Raw genomic sequence first — 20,157 nt, forward strand, 5'->3', positions numbered from 1 at the left:
AAGATCAATTCAGTGGACTGTAATTAGCGTTTATAAAACGAACTAGGAATCATCAGAGTGTCCTGCATAGAGCGAGGGGAATGACCATTTCTAACTAACTGACATGTTGGTGTCAGTTATGGATGTAGATGCCACTGGGTCATGATGTAAAATTTATTTCTTACTAAGAGCTGAGGTTAAAAAATTTAAAACTCTGGTTCTAGGTGCTTGATGGTGAAAGATGAGCTCTTTTATTTTGAACTCAATCAAAGTTAGACGGTCCCTTAAAACTTCATGTTGCTCTTATAGGTTTATAGAATTGTGACTTCAGAGAGGAAATCTGCTCTCTCAGTTAATTTAAGGTCTTTCCATCTTCAGAGGCCTTTGTTCTCCCTGTGTTCATGATGTTAGTGTTCAGTTGGACGGGCAAAACACGGCTTGTAGAAACTTCTCTAGATTCCACTAGATGTCGCTCAGTCTTCATTTTGGACACTCAAACTGCCCCCATTAGGGACTGGTTAAATAAATCTTGATACTTCCATCCAGTGGAACACTCTAATATCATTCACTGTAGACTTATATTCATTGGTATAGGAGGCTAGCTAAGACACATTGCTATGCATCATGCAAGAATCAATTTAAAATGTAGATTTAGAATTCTATTCATACATATACCTGCTGGGTGTCTATTTTGAATGTATATACATAGAAAATATCTGCAAAAAATGTTATTAGTGTTATCTTTGGGTGGTGGGTACCTATTTTTGTACTTCTATTTTCTGAATGTTTTATAATGAGTATAGTTTTTTCTATAGTCAGAAAAAACTTTAATTCTCACATAAAAAAATAAACAGAAAGCAAAACAAATCCTTGTTTTGTACTTTCTATAAAACCCTCGGTATAATCGATCTCTATAAACTTGCTTCTTGAACTGAGATTTTTATGTCATCCTTAGAGAAAACAGTTGATCTAGTTATAAGAGAACTGAAACATCAAAGGGGACAGTAACTGAATCAAACACAAGGAGTGATGCTCAGACAGGAACAAGAGTTTTGTCCAAATCACCTCTGCTCAGATGCGCTGGCATGCCCTCAGTATTAGGGTGCCACAAATAATAGGAAAATTTCCTCTAGAAGTCTCTCTCTTCGATCCTTGGTTTCTTTGGGTGTCAAGTCAAGATGAACATCAGAACTTTAACCATTCAGAACACAGCTTGTTTTCAGTTAGGTTAGTAGACACCATGCTAATCTAAACAGAGGCTCTTCCTCCCCAGCTCTTCACTTTATGGAGCAAAACCAGGCATCTCTGCTTCTGTCACCATGGACTTCTATCAAAACTAAAACTAACGTGTTAGCAGCTAAAGAAAAACTTGATGTTCCTGTCATTTTTGTCTGCCCAAAGATGGAAAAATTAAAAATCCACATTTAAGCGTTCTCAGGCTTAACCTGTTGGCATCCCTGCTGAATTTTCTCTTGGAATTAGCCAACCTCTGGGTTTCCACACAATGGATGTGTTAATTATTAATTTGAGCTTTGGCTGAAACCGGTTGGCAAGTTTGCTAATTGTTAACCAAATTTTCTACTGACGGATTTTTTAAAAAGCATTATTCCTCTTAACAACAAAAAAATGCATTCATACCCACAAAACTTCTTTTAAACTCTCAAACAACAAAACACTAATACTGTTAGGCAATATTCATTGACCGCTTCTCATGAACTCCATGCTGTTCTAGGGCTTTAAAATATTAACCTACTGACACTTCAGCAAGCTCTGGGCTCGGCTTACCTGCCAGAATCAACTTGATTTCTAGATTTCCTATGACTTCCTGATACGCTCTTAGTTTTTCACATCTACTTTCTTGCCAATTTAGGCTTTCTATTGGATAAATGTGACTGGATTTCTGCTCAAAGTTTTGTATTGGAAAATTGCTTGGGGGCAATTATGTTGACCCATTTTAGCCTCTTAGAGGATCTGGAAACATCCATCCCCACCCAGTAGCTTTGCTCGCTTCTGTGTGTTACAAAGGTTTTGCTGTGAGGACCCTGTCTGACTTCTGCACAATACCTGCTCAGGATCTACAGGCAAGGCTGCATGGAATTCCACATTATAGGGATCCAGGCTCTTCCACAACATCTGGCACAGCAGCCAGTAACATGACAGAGGCTGAAATTTGGCACAGTGGTTGGCGGGGGTGTAGGAGTAGGAACGGGGCCCAGAGAATCATGTAGCCTGGTGTCCATGGCAGGCACCTGCAACTTGACTCCCACAAAATGTGGTGGGGAGCTCTAAGTGTTCAATGTATCTAGAAGTGAGAATTTACCAGCATATACTTGTCTGTCTGCCCTAAAATCCATTGTCCAAATTTGCAACATAATGGGGTGAGGAGGGGAAGCTGAAGCTATGCAAGAGGGTTTTCAAAGGGTATTAAATGGAGTATTAGTTGGATGCCTTCTTCCTCCCTGAGAGATTTGCAATACAAATTAACACCAAGTGCTTTCAAAGTCTTTTGGCAAAGAGATTCGACTAACTTAGTTTAACCTAATGCTTTCCAAATATTAGGCCACAGAATAATCCTAGTTTTAGGCAGTATTTATCTACAACCTCTAGAGAATACAATCTTGAGAATGGTACCGCGAGGGTCTCTTATGAAAGTTGCCTGGACCATACAGAGAAGGAATCAGTGATATCAGTAATAATGTTTTCTAATAAACTGATCTTACATGAGCATATTAGGTCAGGGACAAGAACTTGTATTTTCAAGCATAATCTACGTTGCTAAAGTATGGGAAATGCAGATTAAACTTTGCCTGAGTAAAGACGGCTGGTCTTCTGTTAGTGATTGATAGCCTGACCTGCTGACTGCGCATCTCTGAGACAATGGCCAGTGACCTCACAACTAAAGCATGTTGCCTGTTCAGCACTTTTCTGTCTAGAGGCACAGGGTAGGGAGACTGATTTTTTTCCACATGTGAACACAGTCACTGTTAGTCACTAAATCTTACCTGAAAGAATTCTCGGTGTGCTTAAGTTTGTGGGTCATGAATTCTCCATTCTGCGACTTCACTTCTGTAAATCCCTTCTTTCCATCCAAGAAGCTCTTCACTTCTTCTCTGGGCTCTTTGTCTTTTTTAATCTTCTCATCTTTGAACTAACCAACAGTACACATCAGGAGGAAACATAACAATAAAAATCATATTAGGTTTTGGTTGGTATCACCAAATTAGACCCCCAATTGTTAGGAAGCCAGAAACCTCAGAAGTAAAACAAATCACTGTAGAACCATGTGGTAGAAATGGGGTCAGAGGAAATTCTTAGAGCATGAGCTCTGGCTCCCCAGCCTCTGAGCAAAGACCCTGACCACAATTTTAGGAAGTCAAGATTATTCCTGATTTCACTGGGGATTTTATTTTTGAAAGCATTGGAGGTGTTACCATTGGAAACTATTACGCCCTTGGAACTGCACATGAGTGGTTGTTTGCAGTTCCCAGTGGGAAGAGAGATTATGAGGGGGGCCTTGACGGGAAAATGCTCAGGTTGCTTGGACAGGTTTCTTCTTGGATGAAGGACACGAATGTGTTGAGGAGGAAAGAAGAGGAAACCTACTGGATTAGCCAGATCTGTCAAGCCAACTTTCGATGATGTCAGAGGAGGATCCTAGTATTCTAATCAAATAAGTAACCAGGGTCTCCAGGACAGAAGAAATAATAACCCTACCTTCAGGGGGATGACTCACAGGTCTGTGGGACCATGTTTGTAATCATCTAAGTCACTAAGTTAGAACAGAAGGGGAAAACCCCCAGGGTTTACCTTGACTTGCGGTGCAGGTAATAATTTAGTCTCCAAAAGTGGTTTTGTGACTCTTGTGGGTGATAGAAGAAGGTCGTACACTAAGAACAGGTATTAGGCATAAGTTCCTCATGGTAAATAAGAGATTATTTCAAGGTAGACTGAATTTATGTAGCTTTTTTGGGGGTAAAGGAGTATAAATTATTTTACCTATATCATCTCATCCATTCTTAAAAGATGAGTGTAAAAACAGGGGAGGTTCATTATTGCTCTTTTCAAGACCGAGAAAGCACTAATGTTCTAAAGAAACCTACAGAGCAAGGGTGGGACATAAGAACTTAGGACGTTAGGTCCTGTCCAGATGGCCTGCCTTCCAGTCCCTGATCACTCACCTCTTTCCAGCTATTCTTCAGATACCCTCTGAATATTTACTATTCAAATGCATGTTTTGCTAAGCAGAGTACATTTTTTTGCTCTTTACTGATGAGCCTTCAATAGTCCTTTCCCTGATTGCCTACTTTGGTTATTATTTTATTAAATTACTACAGATGGACTGTATTGAAGTAATTTAATGGGCAACAGGAATGTTGCCCTAATTAGTTAAAACTTTAATCTTTCTCCAAGGGGTATACACCTGGCATATGATATCCCTCAGACATGCTGAAGAAGCAAGCTGTTGTCTTGCTGTTCTCTTAGAGCTTTGTCTGGAGTCAGGAAACTTGAATTTTGGTTTCAGTGCTGTTGACAAAGTAGCCGTGTGACTTTGATGAAGTCACCTGACTTCTCTGGGATGTTGGTTCCATTTGCATAAAAAGAGGTGGTTAGGCTAGATGATCCCTTTCTAATCCTTCATCCTTTCATTTCCCTCTTGTCCTCTGATTTGTCATGAGGGGCTACAGAGAAGGAAACTCCTGGCTTGTCCTACAACTTGGCTGTGGCTCTTTGGTGGCTGTCCTTGCCCAATCATAAATCAGTATTCATGGGGCACGCAGGGCCAGGCAGGGTTTCTTCTTGTCTTGCCTATCATTATTGGATAGAGCCCCAGAAACCATGGACCGGATTATATATCTTGGTTAAGAAGTATCTGGGGATACAGATTTGGGGGTGAGGGGGTCCCATTTCAGAAAACCCATGAAACAAATTCTGAGTCAAATCGCATGATTTGTGGAATAGTAGCAAAGATGAAATACCCTTTAACTAATTTCTCCTGTTTTGGAGTCAGAGATATTTCCATTCTCCCCAAATGGAATATTTGATTTACTGACCAAAAGTGTATGTAATATAGATTTGTAAAACAATACATGTTTCCTTCGAGCTCTGCCTTTATTGGCAAAGGCTACGGTGGATGTTATACTTATATTCTCTTTGGAAGACTTCCTTAGGGAAAATTCCCAGTGAAAGCATGATAATTTGAATTTGCAAATTATTTTATCTTTTTGGGAAATAAAGTAATTCCACAAGGCCTTTACATTTTATTTTAAGGAGCACAGTGGACTGGATTCCGTAGCAGATTTAATACAAGCTCATGGAAGTCTAAGTCACTTGGGAAAAGCATTAGATCTTCTAGGTCAGAATGTTACCATAAAGGAAATCTGTGCTGATGGATTAATGGGTAGCCAAGTATCCTGAACAGCTAATGTGCTTCTTGGACAGATAACATTAGCATATGAAAGGCCTGCCAAATGTGATCATTTTGTTAAAACTGGATATTTGGGATATCCAATGGGAAAACACATGGGCGTGCATGGGGTGGGGATTCCGGTGACATGACCTTGTGCCAGAGAGACATTCAAAAGGTCACGGCATAAAGGACTGTGATGCCAGTCTTTGTAATTGCTTTGCAATATTTGAGTCCAGAATAGTGACAAGGGCTGATGCAAGTTAACCTTTTTTTCCAGAGTAGGTTTAATGTACTTTTGTTAGACTCAGAAGCCTCAGCTACTTCTTTGGGTCCAATATATATCACATGAATGTCCCTGCTACTGAAAGTTTGGTCTCCACGGACAACACAGGCCTCACCAGAAAGCTCAGACTCCACCCGAGCCGCTGAGTCAGTCAGGTTTTGCGTTTCCTGAGATGCCCTGTGACTCGCATGCACACCAGCATTGGGGAGACTTGGACTAGATGCTTGAATGTCAGTTTCAACCTTCTATGAACAACTCCCCTGGAAGCTGCTTTTCTGTTAGAGGTGGGAGAGGGGCATGGGGGAGACTTTTAGGCTAAAGAACTAAAAGGAGACATTTTATGGTTGGAGAGGAGAAATAAAAAACTACAGTAAGTTTCAAGGTTGGTGATCATCTGCGATCCATTGTCACAACAAATGAAACGTTTCCTACATTAAAAAGAAAAAGAGTTCAACCGCAGTGGGAGAAAGAAGGTGTTTTGTAAGGTATTGGAGCTACTCCTGGAAATGTTTTCTCTACGAAGGCGTTCGTGATGTTTGTGTTTACTTGTGGTTGACTGGTCTCACATTGCTCCTTGAAAGAAAAGGAGTTTTTAATATTTTTAACAAAAAGGAAATTAAAAAAAAAGAAGGGCTAAGTCATGTAAAGTATGATTTAAAGTGGTCTACGTAAAGCAGCCACACAGCTAGCTGGAGAGGGGAAACCTGGTCATTCAGCTAGCAATTTATGTGCCCAATGTTAAAACAGGAATGGCAGATTTTTATTTTTTTTTTAAGCCTGTGCAGAGGAGCTAATCTGGCCTCGAATAAAAAAAGAGTCCAAAGTTTTGGGACACTGGAATGTGCTGCAGGGCAAAGTGGGAGAGAGGAGGCTCTGAAGTCACTCTACCAGGGCCATCGAGTGGGGGCCTTATCTGGAAAGAGGCAGAGGGAGGACTTGGGTGGCTGCCATGAGCTCTTTCCAGCTCCGGACACAGCGCATAGACGCAGAATGCTCTGGTCACTGGAAACCAATCACATCTCAGTGACGTGAGTTAAATTTGAAGTACAGGATCCAAACAGTGCTTTTTCAGTGCCCCCCTCCCCAACATAAATGGGATCACTAAGCTGAGATTTCACGCCCTCTTCTCTCTGTAAAGAATTCACCACGAAACGCTAGCTCTAGAGACGAACCCACGTGGGATGTTTCTGCTTGAGTTTAGTTCTGAGGTAACTTTCATTTTTTTGTCCCTGAGCTTGTGTTCTTCTGTTACAAAGTGAGAACAGTGTTTTCCCACACGTTCAACCATTTCCTTAGCTGCCTCACTTGGGCCAGATCCGCTTGTCCAGTTATTAGCATGTAAGCTTTCTCCTGCCTCTAAGTGGGCAGAGTTCACAATTTTCACCCCCAAACCACCACAAGTTCCATTAGAAACACGAAGGGACATACATCTTAAACAAAATAAACATAACAGGAACTAGGGCTTTTCACTTTTTAGATGAATCTTATTTAAAGAACTTAAGAAAATAACCCCTATTTAATCTGGTTATCTATTTTCTAATTTTGGATTTTTTTTCTGTTTCTATTTTCTGTTGCTACCTACAACGGGTAGAGCAAAGCAGCAAGACCCCATCTGAGTTGGTGCGCAATAAATGCACATCCGTCCACGGGCAAAGTAATTCAGCCCTTTCATTTTTCATAGTTTCGTTTTACCATGTTCACGTACTTTGAACTGATTAGACACCGTCACACTTTTTTGGATTACTTGGAGCTAACACAAGCACAGTGGTTACAACGGAGTCAGGCTTTCTGACTGGCATTTCAGGGTCATCAGGTCCCGACATTGTCTCTGCAGCGGCCTCTGGACCACTTATCGGTTACTTACCTACAGTCAAACACCCTGGCAGCAGCGCCTGTGTGTGCCTCAGAAATGCAATGCAGAACACTTCGCCAAAGTGTTTTTTGAAAAACCAAATCTCATCCGTTCATCAAATTTTCTACTGAGATGTGGGGGGGCGTTTTTCCTTTGAGAAGTTAAATCATTAATCGAAGCCCGTTGGAAATAATTTCACGATGGAAATGAAAGTAGGATAGCTCAAGGAAAAAAAACTAGCACTTAGCAGAACAGGGAAGCGGGGAAGACTGATCACTGGAGTGTTTTTCAAGCTTTGACTGTGACCTACAGTAAGACAGATAATTTAGGTCCCAATGCAGCACTTACTGCCTACAATGCCCTCTGACATTTTCTATTCTAATTCAGTTTTAAAAATGCCGATGGACACATTTAACTACCTTTGAGATGCTCTATGTTGATTCTGCTGTTTGATAAGTCATGAGTCATGGCTTGAAAAACACTCGAGGTCATCATTTTGAGATGGTCAGGCCTGAAATGCCATGGAGCACTCTGCTCTTTCTGTTGCTTTATGATTAACTGGGTTGCTTCCCAGTAATATTTACCTCTTCTCTTTTGAAGGCAGGCTTGTCTTCTTGGGACTTTTCTCTTTTAAGTTGCACTGTAGCCCCCTTCTCTTCTCCCTTTTCATTGTCAAGAATGGTGAGGTCACTCATTTAAAAGAAGCCCCTTCTAGCTGACTGGAGTGAGAAGGTGCTCAGGTCACTCGGCATGTGGCTCAGGCCGCCTTTTCTCTTGCCGTGTCAGTGCTCACATTTCCCCCTGTGCCAGTGGTTGTACACAGCAGCCTGGGGCATTTGCTTCCCACCCCCAGTGTTTTTCCCATGTGCCTGCCCTTGTGCTCGTTGATATCTAGCAGGGACGTGGTGCTCCTCGGACGTGTTTACAAACCTCGTGTGTGGTTTGGTGCGTTTTGTTCCTGATCCTCTCAGTTGTAGCTGTGTTCATGAGCCCCTTGTAACAAGCAGGGGTGCAAAGACAACTTCAGGCAATGCACACTTAGTGACAGAGAGCTCTTTCTGGAAGGTGGAGCATGCAAGCAGGTAGTGGTTAAGCACAGGGCTTTAATGTAACCTTGCAGACAGAAAAACAATCTTTTGTAGCCCACACTCCTCTCCTCAATTTCCACCCTTCCTCAGGTTATGTCAATTTATGTGTATCATTCAGATGGTAAAAGCAGCAAAATGTATGCTTTTAATGATCAGTCAGTTATAAACTGATGCCACTCGGATAACCGGCTTTCTGCAAGTTTACATTAAGCTCAGGTCTACATGATGCCAATCATGGTTTTGACATTTATTTTTTAACAAAAGGTCCAAACTGGCTTCTTTCTCTCCTTTATTACCAGTTTATTTTGAGGGTTTTATATTTGCCTTCTTAAGATGCTATTTCTGACCATGATTCTTTTTTGTCAGTTTCCCACCCCAACATTTATAATTTTTTATTAAACGCCAAACCCATGAGTAAGGTGAGGAGTTAAGATGCTCTTGCCTCATGTAGACCCATGGAGAGAGGTAAAGGTGCGCAAAGGAATGAGTTTAGATGCAGGTGCAGAATCACAAGTCAGCACAGCACCACCACAGTCACCATCTTTGGGTTCATTCATTTTTCTGGTGCTCATAACAAGCAAGCCCAGAGCAATACATTTCTCTCTGGTTGTCTCAGTAAATTTGGTTGATGGACTATTTCGCCATCAATCGATTGCTTCATGCTTGCCGATTGCTATGGCCTAAAAAAAACGAACGGCTTGCCAAATGGCCAAGCATGTGGGCTACAGGAATGCGGCCTCGGCCCCAAATTTGATGTGCATTACATTTCTCACAAGTCGCAGGCATCACACACGTGGCGCAAAATGTTTACTGTACCTGTTTCCTTTGGACAGCTGCCTGCTGATTATCTTCATGTCCTTTCCTTTCATTGACCCACTTCCCTTCTGTCTTCTCCTCTGTCTTTTCCCCTTTGGCCTTTTGCTCTTGCCCTTCCCGGCTTTCCTCTTCTAGCTGCTTTCTTCGGGTTTGCTCTTCTGTCTTAGCTTTCATTTCCTCCGTTGCCTTTGCTCTCTGCCTCTCCTCTGCTGCTCTGCGCTCTTCCTCCATAACCCTTTCCCTCTCCTCCGCCTCCCTCCTTTCTCTCTCCTCCGCCTCCCTCCTTTCTCTCTCCTGTGCGGCTGCTTTTCTTTCGGCCTCAATCCTTGCCTCCTCCTCAGCTACCTTTAGGTCTTGCTCAGCGTTAACCCTGTCCCTTTCTTCTGCTTCCAACCTGACACTCTCTGCCCGGGCCCCTTCCCTCTCTCCCTCCTCCACCTTCTCATCACGGGTCATCTCATCGGAACCTCGCTCCCCCTCCGCCTCTCTTTCAGGCTCCTCGGCACCCATCTGCCCATTTTTCAAAGACGTCCCCAGGGTTTCTTCTTGAGTTTCGGCTGTGCTCTCTTCTCCCATCGCCTCTACCTGATTTTCCTTGACGCTCCCTCGCTTTGGCTTCTCTGCTTCGTCTTTTTCTCGGGCCTCTTCATTTCTGTCTTCGGCATCCCTCCGGGCGTTCTTCTGGCAGGCCTTGGGCACCGTTTCAGTCTCCTCCATTGCGTATCTTTCCTGGCGACGTTCGAGCTTTTCCTCCTTCTCGGTATTTTCGTTTTCTGCTGTGTCGTTCCCCATTCTCCCGCTGGGCAGCGACACGCCGGCATCTGTCACTGTGGGGTCCAGCTCCTTCTGCCGCTCCAGGGCTTCCTGAAGGCGCTTTTGGCGTCTCTCCTCCCGCCGAGCCAGGCGCTCCAGGAGCGCGGCCTCTTCATCGCCCTCCACCTGAGTGTTCATGGTGGTGGCCTTGCCCTCCTCGTCGGGCACACTGCACATCAGAAACAACAACACCAGAGACAGTGCACTGCTGGTTATTCAGTCAGCTGGATCCCCCGACCCCACTGGCACTGCAACAGAGGCTGGCAGTACCATGCCCATGCCACATACACCCCCCTCCGCTGACAGCGTGTGCAAGGCTGCGCCCTTGGTCTCTCTCTGGCACCTGAAGTCTACTCTACATGCCAGAACTGCTTTGAATATTAACACCCTCCCCCTCCCCCTGGAGCAGCCCTCAAACAAAAATTGATGAGCGCTGGTGTGTAAATACCTCCTCTCCCCGCACCTCTTGAGTGGAATAACTCTGAGGTGCCTGTGCCACCCTGGATCTTAGAGTTTTCCAGGGAGTTAAGCTCCAGATCCCCACAGTGGTCACTTGCTTGGTGATGAAACCTTGACTTGGTTGCCTTCCCTTCCCTGTCTCTCTTCTCCACACAACTACCGGTGTTTTCTGGGATCATTTTACAAATAAACGACTTGTGGTGAAATCTTTGTTTTAGGAACTGCATCTTGGGGACCTCAAACTAAGACCAGGACTAAACTGAAATAATAAGTGAATTCCTCTAGTATCATATAGTATTTTCACATGTCACCAAGTCATCTAGAATTCTTGAACTGGATTTGTGGAACACAAAGTACTTTGAGAGGAAGGGAGTGTGTATTATAGAAATGCTATACTCACACTGATGACCCCCACTGTCTGCCACATTCATACTCTTCTTCCACAGTAACAGGAAGTAATTGTCAGTCAATGATTTTATTTTCTACCTTCTCCTCTTACTTGCACCTAGTAGAGCCATGTGACCAATAATTTCCAATTGAATGTGAGCAGAAGTGATGTGTCCAGACCAAGACAATTAAGAAGCAAAGGTGCCTTCTCCACCCTCTCTATCTCTGTCTGCTGACGAGATCAGAGGACTCCAAAGCCCCAGGAATTTAGATAGAGTCACAAGAGGAAAGAAAGTAGGTGACCAGTTCTACCTACCGGTCAGAAGTAACCACACTAGGCTGGTATGTATTATTGAATTAAACTACTAAAATTTGGGGGCTTATTGTTTTAGCAGCTGACATTACCCTAACTAGTATATATACCACCTACACTCTTTAAGATTTCCATGAATAAAGGGTCTCTTGCCCTTCTTTCTGCAGTAGACAGAGAACAGTTAAATTTAATGTTTATCTAAAAATCAAACTGTACCATGTCCATCACCTCACTCACTACTGCAGGATCCTGGACACTGCCTGAGCCAGGGGTGTTGGTCTCTGCTGGCAGGAAGCAGCCAGTCATGTGATACCAGGAACTGTGGCCAGAATTGGAAGAATATGTCTTGCAATGTTTAGAAACTCCATCAAATTTCATGGTTCAGACCGAACTTGGCTCCTTTGAAGTTCAAGTTCACTTAATTTTGGAAAAACACATTTCACATTTAACAACAAGAAATGGCAGAGTAAAGGCTAGATTTTAGACTTTCTTGGCCTTAGCTGTTGCCACAGGACACTGTCTCCATGAATTAGACATATAAGGATTAAATTTTCCCCCAAATACGGATAGTTTAGAATTTAAGGGAAAAAGTCTATATACATAGGCATTTGGATCAACTGAATTAAAGTAAGTTTTAAAAGGTACCCCAAATTCCAAAGTGCTAGCCAGATGAATGTACTCTTGAGTTAAGAATACAACAGAATCTACCGAACCTTTCTTTGCCTGTTTATAAATCATGACAGCGATCATCAGTAGTCAAGTACCAGTTAGGGTTGTTTATATTTTAGAGGTAAATCACATGTTCTCAGCTCTTAATATGCTTTACTGGAACAAAAGAAGTATTTTGCATTCAATCAACAGCATGAAAAAACTGTTATTAATAAAATATAAAAAAAGAAGAGAAACTCAAGTAGAAGCAAGATTTTGAAAAGAAAGACAAACTACAGACCATGAGTAAGTTTTTTAGCCATTGTTGATCCTTTGCTCATAATCTAGATTCTGGCAAGGCCTCAAATTGCTGTTTTTAAGCTCTTTGCCCCTTCTACCCTCAGCTCGAAAGTAGGAAAGGCAGTGAATGACTATGCAGCCCTGCTCGGTAAGACTCTGATGCCACCCTTCTAATAAGTTACAATTAGGTGCTTGCTGTGTGTAAGGTGCTGTGCATTTTATTATTTCATTTAAATTCAACAATGTTCCTAAGAGAAAGGTAGAATGTTCATTTCTATTTAACTGAAGAAATACAGTTGGTGAAAGGCAAGTTCAGATTCAAAGCTGAGTAGTGAACCCCAGAGAAAATACCTACAACCCCTTTGCTATATAATGAGGAGCTGCTGACCAAGAGGCATGGTCTCTATTTCTCCACCTAAGCAGTAAGTTTCCTTATTGAATTCATCCTGCCTGCCAGCATTTTCAAGACTGCCTTCAGAACCGTTCTGTGTACCCACTCAAATTTGGTTCAAAGAGGCCAGAACTCTTTTGGTTCAGAATTTTCTAGCTAGATTGAGTTAAAGAAAGTATCAACAGTGCCCTCCCAACACACACAAAATAAAACAAACTAAAACCAAAATCGCATACAAGATCTTATATGGTGGTTTCATTATATTTAATCAGCCCATATTTATACATTAATATGAACTTTTTCGTCCAAATATCCCCATCTTTTCTATACCTTAGGGGCATATAAATGACCTACACTAACCATTAGCATAATGGACTGTGTGACCTTGTATGTGTGACCTTGTATGTGTGAACCTGTAAAAGCCCTTTTTGAAGAAATTGAATCTCTTAAGTGCTCTCAACTTTCCTCATTTCTACCAGGGCATGTATAGGAAAAACGTGTTTGAATAACTACATTAAATTAAACAGGATTCTGCGCCTTGCTGAATATTGCAGTGATCACAGGATATTCAGGCTGTATATCAGGAAAAATAAGACATTTGCAATTCATGACTCCTTTTAAAATTGAAGTATTATTTGCTACTGGTAGGCACAGAGGACTATTAAATTAATAAATCTTTAGTTCAAAACAGAGATCAACAGCCTAAAGAATGAATGTAAACAGTTCCCCTTATTTAAAGCTATAACCTACCATATTGAGTAAATACAAATTACTAGATTATAAAATAAAATAAAATAATCCAATTGGGGTACTTTGGGGGGTGGGGTGGGGGGAGAGAAAGGAGCAGTGGTGTCCTAATGTCGACATCAGTTTGACTCTTCAATGTGATTAGTTGCCTAAACTGGCCATGAAATAATTAGACAAATTAGATAGACTGGAAGCAGTTGAGTTGGGCCGAGAGGGGAATGCTTTGCCCAACACACTCCATTCATCAGACAGGCTAAGAAGCAACTGAGGAATCCTCCATCCCGAAGGGGACGCACCTGTTCTGGGCGTGAGCCTCCACCTGGTCGGTCCCCTGCCCCAGGGCCTCTTCCTCCTGCTTCTGCCGCAGCCTCTCCTGCCGGGCTCGCCGGCGCCGCTCCCTCGCGGCCTCTTCCTCATCGTCGTCGTTCCTCTGGTAGGCGATCCTGCAACGTCACAAAGCCACCCCTGAGCGCGCCTGCTGCCAGCCACCTCCACCGGCCTCTTGGTAGGATCGGCCCAGAGTCCTGAACCATGGAGTTTTAAAAGGATGGTTGTGGCCTGGCCGGTGTGGCTCAGAGGTTGAACATGGGCCAGGAGATCGGGGTTTGAGTCCCAATCAGGGCACGTGCCCAGGTTGCGGGTTTGATCCCCAGTCGGGGCCGTGCAGGAGGCAGCCGATCAATGACCTCTCATCATTGATGTTTCTCTCTCTCTCTCCCTTCCTCTCTCTAAAATCAATAGACATAATTTAAAAAAATAAATAAAGTAGAAGGATGGTGCCGTTCCTTAAGTTTAGAGACCCAATCTCTATTTTCAAACTTTTACGTATCTGAAAAGCACTAGTCCTATATCTATAGCAGATAATTTGCAATGATCAAATAAACAGCTTAAATTTAAAAACCCACACAAACGATTGTGTTAGCACCTTTAGATTTCTTTATTAAGCAGATGACTAGCATGTAAGATTTAGAAGCAGAAATCCAAAGCACTGAACTAAAAAAGAGTCAAAACACTTATTAAAAAGATTCAGCATGCTACACTCATTATTTATGTAGATAGTCATAGGGTCAGAAAAGAATCAGTTTAAGTTCCCAAACCAGGACTTGGGCATTAAAAAGCCCAAATCGAGAGCAGGATATCTACCTCTGCTTGGATTTTATTTCTTCCTTTTAGTTCCTTTTCACAGGAGGGAGGTGATAACTGATAGGAGGCTTCAAAGTCAGTGCAGCTCTTTCTAAGGGTCCTCTTTTGTTCTAAAATGTGCTTTAGTGGCCCACACATGCCAGGCACATCGTGGTAGCCCACACGTGTATATTTAGGTAGAAACTTAAGGGCTAGGGCAGCTGGAAGAGGCACCAAGGGCTTCACTTACATGTGTCTTATTTTGCTTTCATAGTTTCAGTGGAAGCAAGTGCCTAATTAGGGAAATTATACAATCAATATCACCGTGTTAGATATGTTCCCCAAAAAAGAATCGGAGCTCAAGAGGACATGACCTGCGTGGTTAACTGGGATACTTTTTGTTGTTGTTAATCCACACCCGAGGATATTTTTCCCATTGATTTTTAGAGAGAATGGAAGAGAAGGAGAGAGAGAGAGAGAGGGACATCGATGTGAGAGGGACACATTGACTGGTTGCCTCCCAAACTTGCCCCGACCGGGGCCAGGGATAGAACCTGCTACCGGAATGGTGCGCAGGCCGATGCCCTAACCCTTCAGCCACACCGACTGATCAGGGCAATTTGGATACTTTTGAAGGAGTAATGTGTATGGAGATACACAGTTCCAAGAAGACATGGGTGTGCTGGCCCAGGGACAAGCTGGCCTGATGGGTCCACAGGTTGGGATGGAGCTGCCCTGTGCAGTAGGCTGCTTTTTACGTTAGGGAGTTAAAGTGATTTTATTACAATATTACTTACATATCTACAAATAGATACCCAGATATGCAAAAGTTTCATGCTTATAATTCTTATATAACAACAAAGCTAAAAGAATTTGCAAATGAAAGATAATGAAAATATAAATTGTAGGTGTGCAGAACCATACAATTCATACCAACAGTATGAACCTAATGACTGAGAGTGGTGGTGGCATGTATAAGCCAGGCATGTTTAGGCATAGGTCTGGCGCTATCTTTTGACTTCAAGGATACAAGCACTATGATTTTTTTTAACCTAGGTTGCTTATAAACAATGAAATGAACAATCTCTAAAGTTGGCTGATCTGTTCTATACACGTTAGAAAAATCTGACTTCATATTCACTAAAATCTGCTAGCCTGCAATACTAGAATTCCAATATAAATAACATGTCACTGATTAGATTATTTCCACAAATGTGGCAAGAAGGGCAGTGTGATGTAGTTGAAAGATGACTAGGTTAGTATTCAGAAAACCTGGTTTCTAGACCTGACCTCTTACTAGCTGGCAGCCTTTGATTAACCCAAGTTAAGTTTCCTTGTCTGTAAGTGTGTGAGAGTCAAATGAAATCACGGATGTTACGGTAAGGCATCTACAGCTTAGTGTTTTATTGCTCTCAGCAAAGTGCAGTCAAGGAGCTGCTTTATGAGGAAAGATGAGTTCAATTTCAGACTCATTGAACTTGAGGGGACAGCATGACATGATTCGAATGTTCCCTTCTAATTCAATCACATTGTAGTTTGCAGTCAGAAGACCTTCCCAGTGGTTTGGCTTTAATCTTCAGATTCTTGGCCTAATATTCCTTTGGCTTATTTCTCAGTAGACAGCTTTAACCACAGCAGGGTCCTTAATGACTGCTTCCCAAGCTAATCAAACACAAAGTCTTAATATGTTCTTCTACATCTCTGGATCAGCCACAAGGTCTTGGCTATTACTGGGGCCTTCCTTTTCCAAGACAAGCAAGACCCATAAAAGCTCCATATGGGACATCCTATGCTACACACATAACTATACCCCCTTCCTGAATGGAATTTCATTTTTAGCCCTTAATTTCTCACTATGCCTGAACAATTTGAGATGTTGCTGTCTTCCTCCCACCTACCAATGTGCTTTGCAGCTGGATGTTGTTGGCTTTCAGCTCTGACACAAACTTGATTTGCCACTGAGACCAAGTCATACTTGACCTTTCTTCATCTTAGATTTCTCACTGGAGGAGTGGCCCGAACAGCCAGAAAACCCCCAGTCTCCTCTAACTCTTCTCACTTGGGAGAGCTTAAAGTTTATAGTCAATCACTCTCCATCGGTAGTCCCTTGCCTGGGATACAAAATTAGCAGGACTAGATTTTTAAGGATCTTTTATTACTACTAATGAATACTCATATTAAGATTATTTTCAAAAAACAACAACAAAAAAGAGCCAAAATGACTTCATGGTATTTTGAATCATAACCTGCCCTGTTGCTGGCTCAATAACACATCAATTGACCTTGTAAGTGAAGTTGTGTCCATGCCAAATGGCTTGATATGTGTGGAAATTCTGCAAAGGTGAGACTTCCTACGTTAGTCCTCAGCATGAAAGCCAGGTAGCTTTCTGCTTTAAGGTCTTTCCCACAGCAAGCTGCCTTTCAAATAACTATCACGGGTTTACACTTTTTCTTTCAAAATTAAAAAGCGTAATTGTTCATTTTTTTTATGATTCTAAAAGTAACACACACTTATTTTCTTAAACCAGGCAATACAAAATGTATAAAAGACAAAGGAAAAATTGGCTCCCTAATGATACCACTCAGATATAAAGATGATTAATATTTCATGCATCCTACCAGACATTTCCCCATGTATCACAGATGTTTTATTTTTAACAAAGTGGGATTATGTTTTATATATATATATATAAAATCTTATAAACAGTTTTTTAAAAATTTACCTTATTTATGACTATTTTTTTAACCTATTAGTAAAATATAAATTTCATGGCAACACGGTATTTTAAGAATAGGTGTACACAGTAATTGTATGGATGTATTATAACCTATTTAACCCATTTTCTACTGATGGACAGTTAAGATTTTTCCAAATTTATGTTCTTATAAACAATGCTGCAAAGGACATCATTATAGCGATACTTTTGCCACTCGTTCAATTACTTACCTAGGAAAAATTCTCAGAAGTTAGAATTTCTGAGTTGAAAAGTGTGCTCACTGGAAAGGCTTTTGATACAGGTGGACTTCAGAAAGGTACGCAAACCAGCCATGTATGTGACTGCTAATTTCACCATAAGCAGAATTTATGTAAAAAGATGGACGAGTGCATAGCACCCCTAATACCTCCAAATGCCAGCACAACACCCCCTGCTTTATGCTCCAGTTAGAGACAAAACGTTAACATTTCTAACTTCCCACACACCAGATGAAGACGTATTTGAAAGGCTGCTGACTAGTAAAAATCATACCTAACCACCCACTGGATTGTAATAAAAGCATAACAATCCATTCGTTCCTTCTGAGAAACTCCAGCAGACGCACATTAACCAGTCTACTGGTGCTCTCCACTACAAAGACAGCCCATGTTCCCAGATGATTCAGAGCAGTGTGGGACCCCAACGTCCTCTGAGTCATCTGGGAAAGATTAGACCATGTTTATTAGAGTTTTAGTCGCATGCATTTTATTAAAAAGAACCACAGGTAACCCCAAATGATACGTAAAGTACCTCTCTATTTAAAAAAACCAGTTCTGTTGACCAGAATCCACGATGCCCCACCCATGCTGGGTGTGAGCAGGGTCAGTACGGAGTATTACGCTCTGTTTTTGGTAGCTGCCTTGGCTTATCCTTTGGCGTGAACACTTGGAGAAGGGTGTGATGGGCCTCACTGCAGGGGCCAGTGCTTCATCTTACAGACCATTGCACTTATACATATTTGCTCTCAATGCAGAGCAAAGGGGCCCATCAAATATTTGGGGAAAGAAAGAGAAATGGGGTGTGTGTGTGGGGGGGGGGAGTGTGTGAATAAGTGTTAAACAACCTCAAAAGTCCGTAATAATGACATGATGTTATTTGACTGTGGCAGTGGTATGAACAAGGTAGAGAGAACTGGCTTTTCTTCCATCCCCGGGCCCACCACTGGAAGGCCCTGGTGTTACATTATAAGAAAAAACAGACCTGCGCGAAGGGAAAACTCTTGGAATGCTGTGGCTTTTGCACCAGAGGCGTGGAAGTCTCTGCCACGAGGGTGCGACGGCCTCAGTACAGTCAAGTAACAGGATAAGCATGTTACATGCTGTGCCTTTTACACAGAAAGTTCAAATACGTAAAAGTACTGCGGATGCGGCAAGTGAGGGCCTCACTGAGGGTCGGCGGCGGTGTCTGGAGGGGCCAGGAGCTAAATGTCTACTAGGCGAGAGAAGGGTGACGGAAGCTCCCACAGTTAAGACGTTGCCTCGTGTCCCCCTAGCTCCATCTCCACCATCACGGATTCCTTAAGACTTGTGCAACACAGGCAACGTTTCCTCTGCAATGAAGGTGGTTTGCTTTTGTTTCTACCCCACGGTCCCCAGGGTTTGAAGAGTGCTGCCCTTATTTCCTTTCATTTTTGTCTTCTTTCCACTTTGTTATTTTCTGATTTGAGGCGATAGTACACGGCCCTTGAACTTCTCAAGTAAAAATGCTGCCAATAGTATTTTATGAACAAAACAAGATCTCTTGTCAGGAAACCACGTTTAAAAATAGAAAAAAAAATAGAGTAAGAAAAAATAAAACTATTTTTATGAGGGGGGCTGATTTAATGTTTAAGAGCATTAAAGACCCAGAGAGAATGGAAAAAAAAAAAAGGTCAAGTCTACACTGAGTACAAATTTACTTATTTTATGTTGATAATCACAGTATTACTCTCAGTAATTAATTGAATCACCAAATAGTTAATCAAGTTTGAATCTGCAATCTTGCTGTTCTATTTTTAACAAACATAGTATATTTGACATAATTGTTTTACAATTTTTAAAAATTTAATAACATGCTTGATGACTTTTCAAAATCAATTGACCAAGACATTACTTCTTTCTGTCACCTTCTGTATAGGATCCCGCAGTTAATGTTGCCATTCTCCTATTGACAGGCATTTGGGTTTTTCCCAACTTCTCTCTACCGTATACAGCGCTGTAATGCCTTCTTGGGCACACACGTGTTTCTCTAGGGTAGATATTGAGAAGGGAACAGTATATGCTCATTTAAAGGTAAAAGATCCTGTCAGAATGCCCATCACAGTGGTTGTTTCAAGTTACACCCTATATGCCCTATGACTTCAGATAACCAAGTTGATCAATGTATAGTGATACACAGTCGTCTGCTAATAGATAGAACCAGAGAAAAAAATTAATCTTCTATATCTTGTATAGCAGTGGATGCTAACGTTTTAAGGATGAGCATCCTTTTAAAATATCAAGAAAAAAAAGATATCATGGCAATTCCTCATGCTTTGTTATTTATTAATAAAATGTCTTATAAAGTGCCTGTAACTTCAATAATGCATAAAAAGGAATCTGTATCCTGTAAACCACTGCATTTATATTGAGACATATTTGAAGACCAGTCTTTCACACCTGAAATGGTTGTTTACCAGACTACAGAAAATACTTGGTGTGGATATGAATTTGGGAGTTTCTTTCAACAACTTCACCACTAGAGACCCACTGGTGTGCAGAAAGGTTTCCAGAGCCACTGAGCAGACTTTGAACTGCTGCCGTCAAACGCTTTTGTGTC

The 20,157-nt window shown here is 41.9% G+C and overlaps 1 protein-coding gene across 13 annotated transcripts in view; it reads right to left on the reverse strand.

Moving 5' to 3' along the window:
- The window catches only part of CALD1 (caldesmon 1), a 193,044-nt gene that overhangs the window by 19,612 nt on the left and 153,275 nt on the right, over window positions 1–20,157 (reverse strand). For 11 of the 13 annotated variants that reach the window (XM_081147974.1, XM_081147975.1, XM_081147964.1 and 8 more), the window contains 3 exons: window positions 13,780–13,926; window positions 10,011–10,407; window positions 2,982–3,127 (listed from right to left, as the gene is read on the reverse strand). In XM_081147974.1, the coding sequence (XP_081004100.1) occupies window positions 2,982–3,127; window positions 10,011–10,407; window positions 13,780–13,926 (690 nt within the window). Of the gene's footprint in view, window positions 1–2,981; window positions 3,128–8,105; window positions 8,184–9,425; window positions 10,408–13,779; window positions 13,927–20,157 lie in introns of all 13 variants that reach the window. The other 2 variants (XM_081147967.1, XM_081147966.1) reach the window with 1 other exon arrangement.

The sequence above is a fragment of the Miniopterus schreibersii genome (genome assembly GCF_964146895.1).
Source record: "Miniopterus schreibersii genome assembly, chromosome: 9".
Classification (NCBI taxonomy): domain Eukaryota; kingdom Metazoa; phylum Chordata; class Mammalia; order Chiroptera; family Miniopteridae; genus Miniopterus; species Miniopterus schreibersii.